This window comes from Panthera onca, chromosome C1, assembly GCF_046562875.1.
Source record: "Panthera onca isolate mPanOnc1 chromosome C1, mPanOnc1 haplotype 2, whole genome shotgun sequence".
NCBI classification, from domain to species: domain Eukaryota; kingdom Metazoa; phylum Chordata; class Mammalia; order Carnivora; family Felidae; genus Panthera; species Panthera onca.
Window position 1 is genome coordinate 26,702,853 of NC_138346.1, and position 14,619 is coordinate 26,717,471.

A 14,619-nucleotide genomic window follows, 5' to 3' on the forward strand; every position below is an offset into this window, starting at 1 on the left:
ATCGTTGTGACAACATGTAAAAAAAAAAAAAAAAGGACTTTTTCATGCCATATAATAATAAAAAAAAAAAAATAGTTAACGAGATGCCTGGGTGGCTCAATTGGTTAAGCATCCGACTTCGGCTCAGGTCATGATCTCACAGTTTGTGAGTTTGAGCCCTGCATCAGACAGTCTCTGTGCTGACAACTCAGAGCCTGGAGCCTGCCTTGGATTCTACATCTCCCTCTCACTCTGCCCCTTCTCCACTTACACTCTGTCTCTCTCTCTCAAAAATAAATAAACACTTAAAAAAAATTAGTTAAGTACAAATTCACACCATGACTGCAACTATATTAGAATATATGCTTATGGGCAAAGGTAATTTGCCAAAATGAAAACAGTTGCTATGTTAGGGTAATACACTTGTAGGTGATCCATACTTTGAAATGTTTTATCTTTTAATTCATTAGGTAAGTACTCATGGAGCTCTGTTACAGTACTGTCAATGTGCAAAAATTAAAAGATTAGTAAAAACAAAGAGAAAATCCTCAGGAGCTCTAGGTTTGTGGGGAGACAGGCTATTGTGACACAATGTGATAAGATTTAATGATTTGTTGTTCTTTAGTTGAAAATCAAAGAAACTGAAAGCAGAACAAAATAACTCTTTTGTGCTTTAAATTTTCTTCTTTTTTCTCTCTCTAAGAGCATATTCAAATTGTACAGGCCCAGGTTTTAGTCTTCATTCAGATATTGTCATGCCCTATATTGTAAACTATGGCTCTGAAGAACAGATTAAGCACTTCATCCCCCAGATGACTGCTGGGAAATGTATTGGCGCCCTAGCGATGACAGAGCCTGGGGCTGGAAGGTAAATCAACATTGATTTGGTTTTGATTTTTGGAAGCAGTGCCCTAACAGCAAATATTTTCACAGTATAAATATTTGCATGATGTACGAGGAAGGATACAAAGATTAACACAAGCTCAATTTACAATCTCAAGTAACTTCAAAGCCTAGTAGGAAAATAAGGCCTTATCATATATAAAGAACAATAAAACATAATATATGCTGTTTTTCAGATATTAATATAGGGCAATGCAAATAAAATGGTAGGGTATGACTAGAATTTGGAGCATGGTAGATTTTGGATGTGGTGCGACATTCACATGGCAATGTCCAGGAAAGATTTGGGATTCTGGATGCAAGCTGGGGTGGCAAGAATTGGAGCAATGAGAAAGAATAAGATCATTTATTCAGTCATTTGAAGGTTACTTACTAAGTGCCTGTAATGTGCCACATACACAGTGGTGAACTAGAGCAGATGTGGTCTCTGTGCTTATTGAGGAGAATAATGAGAAACACAAAAATAAATATATTCCTAATTATAAATTATGATAAGTACTATGAAGGGAACATGGTGCTATGCTAGAGACTAATGGTGTATGTGTGTTTGGTAGAAAAGGAAAAAATGAATTTAGATATGAGTGCTAGAGAAGGCCTATAAAAAGTAGTTACATGTAAACTGAGATATGACAGCTTTACAATATAATTGAAATCTCAAATTGTGACACCTCCAGTTTTGTTTTGTTTTGTTTTGTTTTGTTTTTCAAGATCACTTTGCTATTCGGGGTCCTTGGTGATTCTATACAAATTTTCGGATAGTTTGTTCCAGTTCTATGAAAAATGCTATTAGTATTTTGATAGGGATTGCATTAAATCTGAAGATTTCTTTGGGTAGTATAGGTATTTTAACTGTATTTGTTATTCCAACCCATGACATGGAATGTCTCTCCATTTCTTTGTGTTGTATTGAATTTCTTTCATCAGTGTTTTATAGTTTTCAGAGTATGGGTCTTTCACCTCTTTGGCTAAGTTTATTCCTAGATATTTCATTATTTTTGGTACAAGTATAAATGGGATTATTTTCTTAATTTCTCTTTCTGCTGCTTCATTATTAGTATACAGGAATGCAACAGATTTCTGTACATTGATTTTGTAGCCTGCAACTTTACTGAATCCATTTCAGTTCCAATACATTTTTGATGGAGTCTTTAGGGTTTTCTATATATAGTATCATGTTATCTGTAAATAGCAAAAGTTTTACTTATTCCTTACCAATTTGGATGCATTTTTATTTCTTTTTGTTGTCTAATTGCTGTGGCTAGGACTTTCAGTACAATGTGGAATAAAAGTGGTGACAGTGGACAGTTCTGTGTTGTTCCTGACCTTAAGGGAAAAACTTTTAGTTTTCCCCCATTGAGTATGATGTTCACTGTAGGTTTTTCATATGACACTTTTATTATGTTGAGATATGTTCCCGCTAGACCTACTTTGTTGAGAGCTTTTATCATGAATGGATGTTGCACTTCATCAAATGGTTTTTTTTTCTGCATCTACTCTTTCTCTTATTGAGGTGATTTATCACGTTGATTGGGAATAACATGGTAAATGATTTTTTTTAATGTATTGTTGGATTCGTTTTGCTAGGATTTTGTTGAGGATTTTTGTATCTATGTTCATCAGAGATTTTAGCCTGTACTGCACGTTTTTTGTGGGGGCTATCTGATTTTGGTATCAGGGTAATACTGACCTCATAGAATGAATTTGGAAGTGTTCTTTCCTATTCTATTTTTTGGAATAGTTTCTTTTTATGTTTATTTATTTATTTGTTTGTTTGTTTATTGAGAGAGAGAGAGTATGCAAACACAAGTGGGGGATGGGCAGAGAGAGAGAGAGGGAGAGAGAGAATCCCAAGCAGGGTGCCAGCACAGAGCCCAGCACGATCCTAAGATCATGATCTGAGCCAAATCAAGAGCTGGATGCTTAACCAACTGAGCCACCCAGGTGCCCAATATTTTTTGAAATAGTTTGAGAAGAATAGGTATTAACTCTTCTTTACATGTTTGGTAGAATTTGCCTATGAAGCTCACTGATCTTGAACTATTGTTTGCTGGAAGTTTTTTGATTATTAATTCACTTTCCTTGTTGGTAATTGCTCTGTTCCAATATTCTATATTTTCCTGCTTCAGTTTTGGTAAATTATATGTTTCTAGGAATTTATCCATTTCTTCTAAGTATAAAATTTTCCATATCTCTTACAATTGTTTGTGTTTCTGTGGTATTTGTTATTTTTCTTCTTTCATTTGTGATTTTGTTTATTTGGGTCTTCTTTTTCTTTTTCTTTCTTTCTTTCTTTCTGTCTGTCTTTCTGTCTTTCTTTCTCTCTTTCTTTCTTTCTTTCTTTCTGGATGAGTCTTGCTAGAGGTTTATCAATTTTGTTCATGTTTTCAAAGAGCCAGCTCCTGGATTCATTGATTGTTCTATTGTTTTGTTTGTTGTTTTTGTTGCTGTTTTAGTTTCTATATTATTTATTTCTGCTCTATTATTTCCTTCCTTCTCCTGGCTTGGGGTTTTGTTTGTTCTTCTTTTTCTAGCTCCTTTAGGTGTAAGGCTAGGTTGTTTATTTGAGATTTTTCTTGCTTCTTCAGATAGATCTATAATACTATAAACTTCCCTCTTAGAGCTGCTTTTGCTGCATTCTATTGTGTTTTATTTTTATTTGTTTCTATGTACTTTTTGATTTTTCTTTGATTTCTTATTTGACCCATTAATTGCTTAGTAGCATGTTATTTAACCTCCCTGTATTTGTGCTCTTTCTAGATTTTTTCTTGTGGTTGATTTCTAGTTTCATAATGTTGTGGTCAGAAAAGATGCGTGCTATGACTTTGATCTTTTTGAATTTGTTGAAACTTGTTTTGTAGCCTAATATGTGATCTATTCTGGAGAATGTTCCAGTTATATTACAAGTCATATTACAAAGCTGTACTAATCAAAATAGTATAGTACTAGCATAAAGATAGACACATAGATCAATGGAATAGAATAGAAAACCCAGAAATAAACCCACAATTATATGGTCAATTAATCCTTGACAAAGGAGGAAATAATATACAATTAGAAAAACTCTCTTCAACAAATGGTGTTGCAAAAACTGGACACCTACATGCAAAAGAATTAAACTGGACCATTTTACACTATACATGAAAATAAACTCAAAATGTATAAGACCTTAATGTGAGACCTGAACCATAAAAATTCTAGAAGAGAGCACAGGCAGTAATTTCTCTGACATCAGCCATAGCAACATAGCAAAAATAAACTGTTGGGACTACATCAGAATACAAAGCTCCTTTACAGCAAAGGAAACAATCAACCAAACTAAAAGACAACTCACTGAATGGGAGAAGATATTTGCAAATGACATATCCAATAAAAGATTAGTATCCAAAATACATAAAGAACTTCTACAACTCAACACCCTAAGACCAAACAATCCAATTTGAAAATGGGCAGAAGACATGAACAGATATTTATCCAAAGACATACAGATGACCAACAGACACATGAAAGGATGCTCAACATTATTCATCATCACAGAAATGTAAGTCAAAACTACAATGAGATATCATCTCACACCTGTCAGAATGGCTAGGTCAAAAAACATAAGAAACCACAAGTGTAGGTGAAGATGAGAAAAAGGAACCTTCATGCATTCTCAGTGGGAATGCAAACTGGTGTAGCCACTGTGGAAAACAGTATGGAGTTTCCTCAAAAAATTAAAAATAGGACTATCCTACAATCCAGTAATTGCACTAGTAGGCAATTACCCAAAAATTACAAAAATGCTAACTCAAAGGAATAAATCTCCCTCTGTTTATTGCAGCATTATTTATAATAGCCACATTATGGAAGCAGCCCAAGTGTCCATTGATAGATGAATGGATAAAGAAGTGGTATATATTTATGTACTTTGGAATATTTCTTAGCCATAAAAAAGAATGAAATCTTGCCCTTTGCAACAATATGAACAGAGCTAGAGAGTATAATGCTAAGTGAAATAAGTCAAAGACAAATACTGTATGATTTCACTCATATGTGACATTTAAAAAACAAAACAAATGAGCAAAGGGAAAAAAGAAAGACAGAGAGAGACAAACTGAGAAAAAACTCTTAACTATAGAGAACCAACTGATGGCTTACCAGAGGGAGGTGAGGGGGATGGGTGAGATAGGCAATGGGGAATAAGTAGTGCACCTATCATGATGAACACTGAATAACACATAAAATTATTGAATCACTATATTGTATACCTGAAATTAATGTAACACTATCTATTTACTAGAATTAAAATTAAAAACTTAATAAATAAAATAAACACCTATATTACTACATTAAAAAAATAATAAAGTGAGATGTGACAAATGAGAAAGAACCAACTGCAAGAATGGAGGGGAGGAGCTTCCACATAGTGGGACCTGACCCTCAAGGATGACAAGGAGAGCAGACAGGAAACCTTGGGCATTATGCTTCCTTTGGAACTGTACAAAAGGCAGCCACAGAGACAAAAGGATTGAGTCTGAAGGAGATCTACACCAGTGCTCTGTCATGAGCATGAGGTGAAGTGACTTTGAAAAGGTGATAGGACAGGAGTGAGAAGTTAATAATGTCGAGGCCACAAAAATGTTGAGAGTTGAGAAAAGGTCATGGCAGGCCACTGCCTGAAAATCGAAAGATCGTCATTTCAGTAGAGAGGAGAGGCTACTTTGGAAGAGAGCTGGGTATTGAGAAATCAGATGTAGAGAACACAGACTAATCTTTCAGAGTTTGTGGTGAAAGAGAGTGTAAAGAGAGACAGTACTGTGCTGTGACAGGCCAGCACAGTAAGGGGAAGGGTTTATGTTGAAGGGAACAGCAACTTCTAGGCCAACGGGAAACAGGCAGTGCAGAGCAACAACCTAAAGGTGTGGCAGAAGCAGTAATTGAAAACCCAAAGCTTGTTTCTGCAAAGATCAGGCCCTCATGTTTTACACTGCTTTTCTGACACTGCTGTTTATTTTTAAATGGCTTAGCGCTCCATAGTGTGACTTGGCAACGTGCTTGAATTGTATTTCTCCTTCCCAAGTATAAACCTATTATTAGAGGCCAATCCTGATTCTTAGTTTTGCCAAAGGTAAAAGGTTTTTGTTTGCTTCTTTTGCCTAAAAATGTGATCTAAAAGAAATAAAAATTTAATCTTCCTTTGCTTTTAAGTTAGATAATTTTTCTAAGATAAGTGACTGACTGACTGACCAAAATTTGGATTACATCATGCTAGCTCTGGAACAGTATGTTCCTGTTCCAACCCACTGAACGCTAGTTCTCACTTAGAGGCAATATAAATCAGAGATCCTAACTTGTCCCCAACTTACACAAGCAAACAAAGGCTGCTTGATTTGTGCTTATTTAAATTCTCTGTCCTCATCTGGGGTTAGGTGAATATGCTTAAGATGGAAACTGAGAAGGAGAATGGAGAAAAGAGGCAGATGGTTTGGAAGGCTGGTATAAGTGATGGAAGGGTAGCAAATTGGTCAGGTATTTAGAGCCGAGCAAAGGGGCCATATGAGTGAGTGCAGGAGTGAAGGAAGACGGCAGATGCAGAAGAGTGTTTGAGTGTTCAGGACTTCCAAAAGAAAGAAAGAAAAAGCATGTGGGAGAGAAGGAATAAAGATGGGAGATGGTTTGTTGTGCCGGATTTTAGGAACAACTTGGCCACTCTTACAGTCTTGCTTTCATTTGGCCTTCACCAAAAAAGGTGGAGTTTGCTAGAAAAGATTCAGAGTATCCCTGCCTCTTTTCCTTTCCACGTACATAGGAGACTCCTTAATGTGTAATTATGTGTATTTGTAGGATACCTTAACATTTTGTATCTTTCATGTTGATTTTCTGTTTGGACTATCACAATAATCTACATGAAGATATACTGTGATTCCTATGTAAAGGAGAACAGAAAATGAGAAATGAAGTATTTTAACCAAACTCATAGAGCTAATCTATGATGACATTGGATCCAGAGTATTCTGACACCAGCTGTGTGATTGTGGGTGAAATCTCTGAACCTCAATGTCTGTATCAGTGATACTTACTTAATACGATTATTGTAAGGGTCTGAATTCTTGGCAATACTAAGTAGTATATATTTTAGTAGTATATTTTTAATATTTCATGTTTACCATTCAAGAGCTTTTTTTAATCCACAAACTGAGCTGTGTCATTACCTTTGTTACTTTTGGTATGGCCCTGTATAGAACAAGTATTTTAATAAGCCATGTATTGATTTTAAGAACTAATATTTCATACTGACTTACAATATAAAGACCATATTCAAGAAGAAGAATCAGATAGGAGGACGTGGGGCTCACAGCGCGTCCTGCCGATCACTTAGATTCCACCTACACCTGCCTAAAGAACCCAGAAAACCGCCAGAGGATTAGCAGAAGGGAGTCTCCGGAGTCAAGCGCAGACTAGAGGCCCACGGAAGAGGGTAGGAAGGGCGGCGAGGCGGTGCGCGCTCCACGGACTGGCGGGAGGGAGCCGGGGCGGAGGGGCGGCTCGCCGGCCAAGCAGAGCCCCCGAGTCTGGCTGGCAAAAGCGGAGGGGCCGGACGGACTGTGTTCCGACAGCAAGCGCGACTTAGCGTCTGGGAGGTCATAAGTTAACAGCTCTGCTCGGAAAGCGGGAAGGCTGGAGGACAAAGGCAGGGAGAGCTGCTGAGCCCCCGGACGGCAGAGCTCAGCTTGGCGGGGAACAAAGGCGCCAGCGCCATCTCCCCCGCCCATCCCCCAGCCAAAATCCCAAAGGGAACCAGTTCCTGCCAGGGAACTTGCTCGCTCCGCGCAAACACCCAACTCTGTGCTTCTGCGGAGCCAAACCTCCGGCAGCAGATCCGACTCCCTCCCGCTGCCACAGGGCTCCTCCTGAAGTGGATCACCTAAGGAGAAGCGAGCTAAGCCTGCCCCTCCACCCCCCGTGCACCTTGCCTACCCACCCCAGCTAATACGCCAGATCCCCAGCAACACAAGCCTGGCAGTGTGCAAGTAGCCCAGACGGGACACGCCACCCCACGGTGAATCTCGCCCCTAGGAGAGGGGAAGAGAAGGCACACACCAGTCTGACTGTGGCCCCAGCAGTGGGCTGGGGGCAGACATCGGGTCGGACTGCGGCCCCGCCCACTAACTCCAGTTATACACCACAGCACAGGGGAAGTGCACTGCAGGTCCTCACCACGCAAGGGACTCTCCAAAATGACCAAACGGAAGAATTCCCCTCAGAAGAATCTCCAGGAAATAACAACAGCTAATGAACTGATCAAAAAGGATTTAAATAATATAACAGAAAGTGAATTTAGAATAATAGTCATAAAATTAATCGCTGGGCTTGAAAACAGTATACAGGACAGCAGAGAATCTCTTGCCACAAAGATCGAGGGACTAAGGAACAGTCACGAGGAGTTGAAAAACGCTTTAAACGAAATGCAAAACAAAATGGAATCCACGATGGCTCGGCTTGAAGAGGCAGAGGAGAGAATAGGTGAACTAGAAGATAAAGTTATGGAGAAAGAGGAAGCTGAAAGAAAGAGAGATAAAAAAATCCAGGAGTATGAGGGGAAAATTAGAGAACTAAGTGATACACTAAAAAGAAATAATATACGCATAATTGGTATCCCAGAGGAGGAAGAGAGAGGGAAAGGTGCTGAAGGGGTACTTGAACAAATTATAGCTGAGAACTTCCCTGAACTGGGGAAGGAAAAAGGCATTGAAATCCAAGAGGCACAGAGAACTCCCTTCAGACGTAACTTGAATCGATCTTCTGCACGACATATCATAGTCAAACTGGCAAAATACAAGGATAAAGAGAAAATTCTGAAAGCAGCAAGGGATAAACGTGCCCTCACATATAAAGGGAGACCTATAAGACTCGTGACTGATCTCTCTTTTGAAACTTGGCAGGCCAGAAAGGATTGGCACGATATCTTCAGTGGGCTAAACAGAAAAAATATGCAGCCGAGAATCCTTTATCCAGCAAGTCTGTCATTTAGAATAGAAGGAGAGATAAAGGTCTTCCCAAACAAACAAAAACTGAAGGAATTTGTCACCACGAAACCAGCCCTACAAGAGATCCTAAGGGGGATCCTGTGAGACAAAGTACCAGAGACATCACTACAAGCATAAAACATACAGACATCACAATGACTCTAAACCCATATCTTTCTATAATAACACTGAATGTAAATGGATTAAATGCGCCAACTAAAAGACATAGGGTATCAGAATGGATAAAAAAACAAGACCCATCTATTTGCTGTCTACAAGAGACTCATTTTAGATCTGAGGACACCTTTAGATTGAGAGTGAGGGGATGGAGAACTATTTATCATGCTCTTGGAAGCCAAAAGAAAGCTGGAGTAGCCATACTTATATCAGACAAACTAGACTTTAAATTAAAGGCTGTAACAAGAGATGAAGAAGGGCATTATATAATAATCACAGGGTCTATCCACCAGGAAGAGCTAACTATTATAAATGTCTATGCGCCAAATACCGGAGCCCCCAGATATATAAAACAATTACTCATAAACATAAGCAACCTTATTGATAAGAATGTGGTCATTGCAGGGGACTTTAACACCCCACTTACAGAAATGGATAGATCATCTAGACACACGGTCAATAAAGAAACAAGGGCCCTGAATGATACATTGGATCAGATGGACTTGACAGATATATTTAGAACTCTGCATCCCAAAGCAACAGAATATACTTTCTTCTCGAGTGCACATGGAACATTCTCCAAGATAGATCATATACTGGGTCACAAAACAGCCCTTCATAAGTTTACAAGAATTGAAATTATACCATGCATACTTTCAGACCACAATGCTATGAAGCTTGAAATCAACCACAGGAAAAAGTCTGGAAAACCTCCAAAAGCATGGAGGTTAAAGAACACCCTACTAACGAATGAGTGGGTCAACCAGGCAATTAGAGAAGAAATTAAAATATACATGGAAACAAGCGAAAATGAAAATACAACAATCCAAACGCTTTGGGACGCAGCGAAGGCACTGGTGAGAGGAAAATACATTGCAATCCAGGCCTATCTCAAGAAACAAGAAAAATCCCAAATACAAAATCTAACAGCACACCTAAAGGAAATAGAAGCAGAACAGCAAAGGCAGCCTAAACCCAGCAGAAGAAGAGAAATAATAAAGATCAGAGCAGAAATAAACAATATAGAATCTAAAAAAACTGTAGAGCAGATCAACGAAACCAAGAGTTGGTTTTTTGAAAAAATAAACAAAATTGACAAACCTCTAGCCAGGCTTCTCAAAAAGAAAAGGGAGATGACCCAAATAGATAAAATCATGAATGAAAATGGAATGATTACAACCAATCCCTCAGAGATACAAACAATTATCAGGGAATACTATGAAAAATTATATGCCAGCAAATTGGACAACCTGGAAGAAATGGACAAATTTCTAAACACCCACACTCTTCCAAAACTCAATCAGGAGGAAATAGAAAGCTTGAACAGACCCATAACCAGCGAAGAAATTGAATCGGTTATCAAAAATCTCCCAACAAATAAGAGTCCAGGACCAGATGGCTTCCCAGGGGAGTTCTACCAGACATTTAAAGCAGAGATAATACCTATCCTTCTCAAGCTATTCCAAGAAATAGAAAGGGAAGGAAAACTTCCAGACTCATTCTATGAAGCCAGTATTACTTTGATTCCTCAACCAGACAGAGACCCAGTAAAAAAAGAGAACTACAGGCCAATATCCCTGATGAATATGGATGCAAAAATTCTTAATAAGATACTAGCAAATCGAATTCAACAGCATATAAAAAGAATTATTCACCATGATCAAGTGGGATTCATTCCTGGGATGCAGGGCTGGTTCAACATTCGCAAATCGATCAACGTGATACATCACATTAACAAAAAAAAAGAGAAGAACCATATGATCCTGTCAATCGATGCAGAAAAGGCCTTTGACAAAATCCAGCACCCTTTCTTAATAAAAACCCTTGAGAAAGTCGGGATAGAAGGAACATACTTAAAGATCATAAAGGCCATTTATGAAAAGCCCACAGCTAACATCATCCTCAACGGGGAAAAACTGAGAGCTTTTTCCCTGAGATGAGGAACACGACAGGGATGCCCACTCTCACCGCTGTTGTTTAACATAGTGCTGGAAGTTCTAGCATCAGCAATCAGACAACAAAAGGAAATCAAAGGCATCCAAATTGGCAAAGATGAAGTCAAGCTTTCGCTTTTTGCAGATGACATGATATTATACATGGAAAATCCGATAGACTCCACCAAAAGTCTGCTAGAACTGATACATGAATTCAGCAAAGTTGCAGGATACAAAATCAATGTGCAGAAATCAGTTGCATTCTTATACACTAACAATGAAGCAACAGAAAGACAAATGAAGAAACTGATCCCATTCACAATTGCACCAAGAAGCATAAAATACCTAGGAATAAATCTAACCAAAGATGTAAAAGATCTGTATGCTGAAAACTATAGAAAGCTTATGCAGGTAATTGAAGAAGATATAAAGAAATGGAAAGACATTCCCTGGTCATGGATTGGAAGAATAAATATTGTCAAAATGTCAATACTACCCAAAGCTATCTACACATTCAATGCAATCCCAATCAAAATTGCACCAGCATTCTTCTCGAAACTAGAACAAGCAATCCTAAAATTCATATGGAACCACAAAAGGCCCCGAATAGCCAAAGTAATTTTGAAGAAGAAGACCAAAGCAGGAGGCATCACAATCCCAGACTTTAGCCTCTACTACAAAGCTGTCATCATCAAGTCAGCATGGTATTGGCATAAAAACAGACACATAGACCAATGGAATAGAATAGAAACCCCAGAACTAGACCCACAAACGTATGGCCAACTCATCTTTGACAAAGCAGGAAAGAACATCCAATGGAAAAAAGACAGTCTCTTTAACAAATGGTGCTGGGAGAACTGGACAGCAACATGCAGAAGGTTGAAACTAGACCACTTTCTCACACCATTCACAAAAATAAACTCAAAATGGATAAAGGACCTGAATGTGAGACAGGAAACCATCAAAACCTTAGAGGAGAAAGCAGGAAAAGACCTCTCTGACCTCAGCCGTAGCAATCTCTTACTCGGCACATCCCCAAAGGCAAGGGAATTAAAAGCAAAAGTGAATTACTGGGACCTTATGAAGATAAAAAGCTTCTGCACAGCAAAGGAAACAACCAACAAAACTAAAAGGCAACCAACGGAATGGGAAAAGATATTTGCAAATGACACATCGGACAAAGGGCTAGTATCCAAAATCTATAAAGAGCTCATCAAACTCCACACCCGAAAAACAAATAACCCAGTGAAGAAATGGGCAGAAAACATGAATAGACACTTCTCTAAAGAAGACATCCGGATGGCCAACAGGCACATGAAAAGATGTTCAACGTCGCTCCTTATCAGGGAAATACAAATCAAAACCACACTCAGATATCACCTCACGCCAGTCAGAGTGGCCAAAATGAAGAAATCAGGAGACTATAGATGCTGGAGAGGATGTGGAGAAACAGGAACCCTCTTGCACTGTTGGTGGGAATGCAAATTGGTGCAGCCGCTCTGGAAAGCAGTGTGGAGGTTCCTCAGAAAATTAAAAATAGACCTACCCTATGACCCAGCAATAGCACTGCTAGGAATTTATCCAAGGGATACAGGAGTACTGATGCATAGGGGCACCTGTACCCCAATGTTTATAGCGGCACTCTCAACAATAGCCAAATTATGGAAAGAGCCTAAATGTCCATCAACTGATGAATGGATAAAGAAATTGTGGTTTATATACACAATGGAATACTACGTGGCAATGAGAAAAAATGAAATATGGCCTTTTGTAGCAACATGGATGGAACTGGAGAGTGTGATGCTAAGTGAAATAAGCCATACAGAGAAAGACAGATACCATATGGTTTCACTCTTATGTGGATCCTGAGAAACATAACAGAAACCCATGGGGGAGGGGAAGGAAAAAAAAAAAGAGGTTAGAGTGGGAGAGAGCCAAAGCATAAGAGACTGTTAAAAACTGAGAACAAACTGAGGGTTGATGGGGGGTGGGAGGGAGGGCAGGGTGGGTGATGGGTATTGAGGAGGGCACCTTTTGGGATGAGCACTGGGTGTTGTATGGAAACCAATTTGACAGTAAATTTCATATATTAAAAAATAAAAAAAAAAAAAAAAAAAAAAAGAAGAATCAGAAAAAGTGATGTAGACTATTTATACATGATGGTATTCATTGTAGGATATTTATGAAAATGGAAAACTAAGTATTCAATAATAGATTGTTTTTAAAAAATGATAAAGCTATACAATGTAATTCTATGCCATTGATAGAAATGAAAGTATAGAAAAACATTAGATATTATTAAGAGGTCAAAATCATATGTATGGCTCTGGTTTTATAAAAATATGTATATGTGTGTATCTATTTTCACTGAAAAATTCTGGAAGGTTGTATTTTAGAAATGTTTATTCCAGGAAGTAAGTTTTTTTTTCAGTATTTTTTCTTTGTCAGAAATATTGTCTATCTTTTGTATTTTAACTATGGATATTTGTTTATTTTATACTTAGAAAAAATAATCTATTCTACTTTTAGAGCAGTCTTGTTAAGGGAAGCATTTGAGACATAAGTCTTTTAAATAGCTAACTTTTGATCAATAGAGATAAGGGAAGGAATCAAGGTGAATAGAGGGAGGCAGATATATGGTGGCAAATAATTTCAAATATAGTGGGCTTTGAGATGCTATCTGAGTCCAATTTGGGGATCTACTTGGGAGTTTTTATGCTTTATAAAATCTGGCTACTTTATGTAATCTTAATCATATATTCATTTGTGTAAGTGGTTTAGAATATAATACATCAGATGTGGTTTTTCAGTACATTTGTGTGAACATTCTTAATGTTAGTTAGAAGTCAATTCTTTTCATAGTATGAACAGTTTGAATTAGCACATTATATGCATACTTATACAACAATACTTGAATAGCTTAGTTTGCACCAACTAATGAATTTTCCTTCATTATTTAAAAAATTATAGTGATTTGCAAGGAATAAGAACAAATGCCAAAAGGGATGGGAGTGACTGGATTCTCAATGGAAGCAAGGTATGTAAAGAGGGGCTCCCATAGCCCTTCTCTCCAGAGTCCATGCCACAAGTAACAGTGTCTCAAAGAGTGCTCATTATTGATTGTCTCATTCTATGGACTCATGTAAGTATTTGTTTTGTTTGGGGGACAATGTGAACTTTGCAACATTTATATTACATGAGATCTGTTCTTCTTGTATGTTCCATTTTACATGCTCCCCTCACTATTATGGCAAATGTTTTACTGTCCAAACGACCCTTATCAAGCCAGAAAAGGGGAAGGAGAGGCTCACATTGTCCAATTATGAGACAAATGATAATTAATAAACTTGATGTTTGTGAAAAATTGGAGATAAGATTTTCTTATAAATATCAAGAAGACTTTCAAAAGTTCTTAGGAAAGAAGGATAGCTTTGATAGAATTTGAGAGCCCTTCAGTCCTTCTGAGAGTCACATCAGCCTAGATGAATTGGAAAGCCCCTCCAGTTAAGGTTACAGATGGGCTTAGGAGTAAATACATCCCTTAGAATCTAATATCACTGATGACAGAGGATTTTGTTTACCTAAAACTGTGTCCGGTATACACTCAGTAAATATTTATT

At 38.0% G+C, this 14,619-nt stretch overlaps 1 protein-coding gene across 3 annotated transcripts in view; it reads left to right on the forward strand.

The window, feature by feature from the left end:
* ACADL (acyl-CoA dehydrogenase long chain) overlaps positions 1–14,619 on the forward strand; it is a 57,610-nt gene that overhangs the window by 15,026 nt on the left and 27,965 nt on the right. For 2 of the 3 annotated variants that reach the window (XM_078450906.2, XM_078450905.2), the window contains exons 4-5: positions 683–847; positions 13,970–14,036. In XM_078450906.2, coding sequence (XP_078307032.1) covers positions 683–847; positions 13,970–14,036 — 232 coding nt within the window. The remainder of the gene's footprint in view (positions 1–682; positions 848–13,969; positions 14,037–14,619) is intronic. The other variant, XM_078450907.2, reaches the window with a different exon arrangement.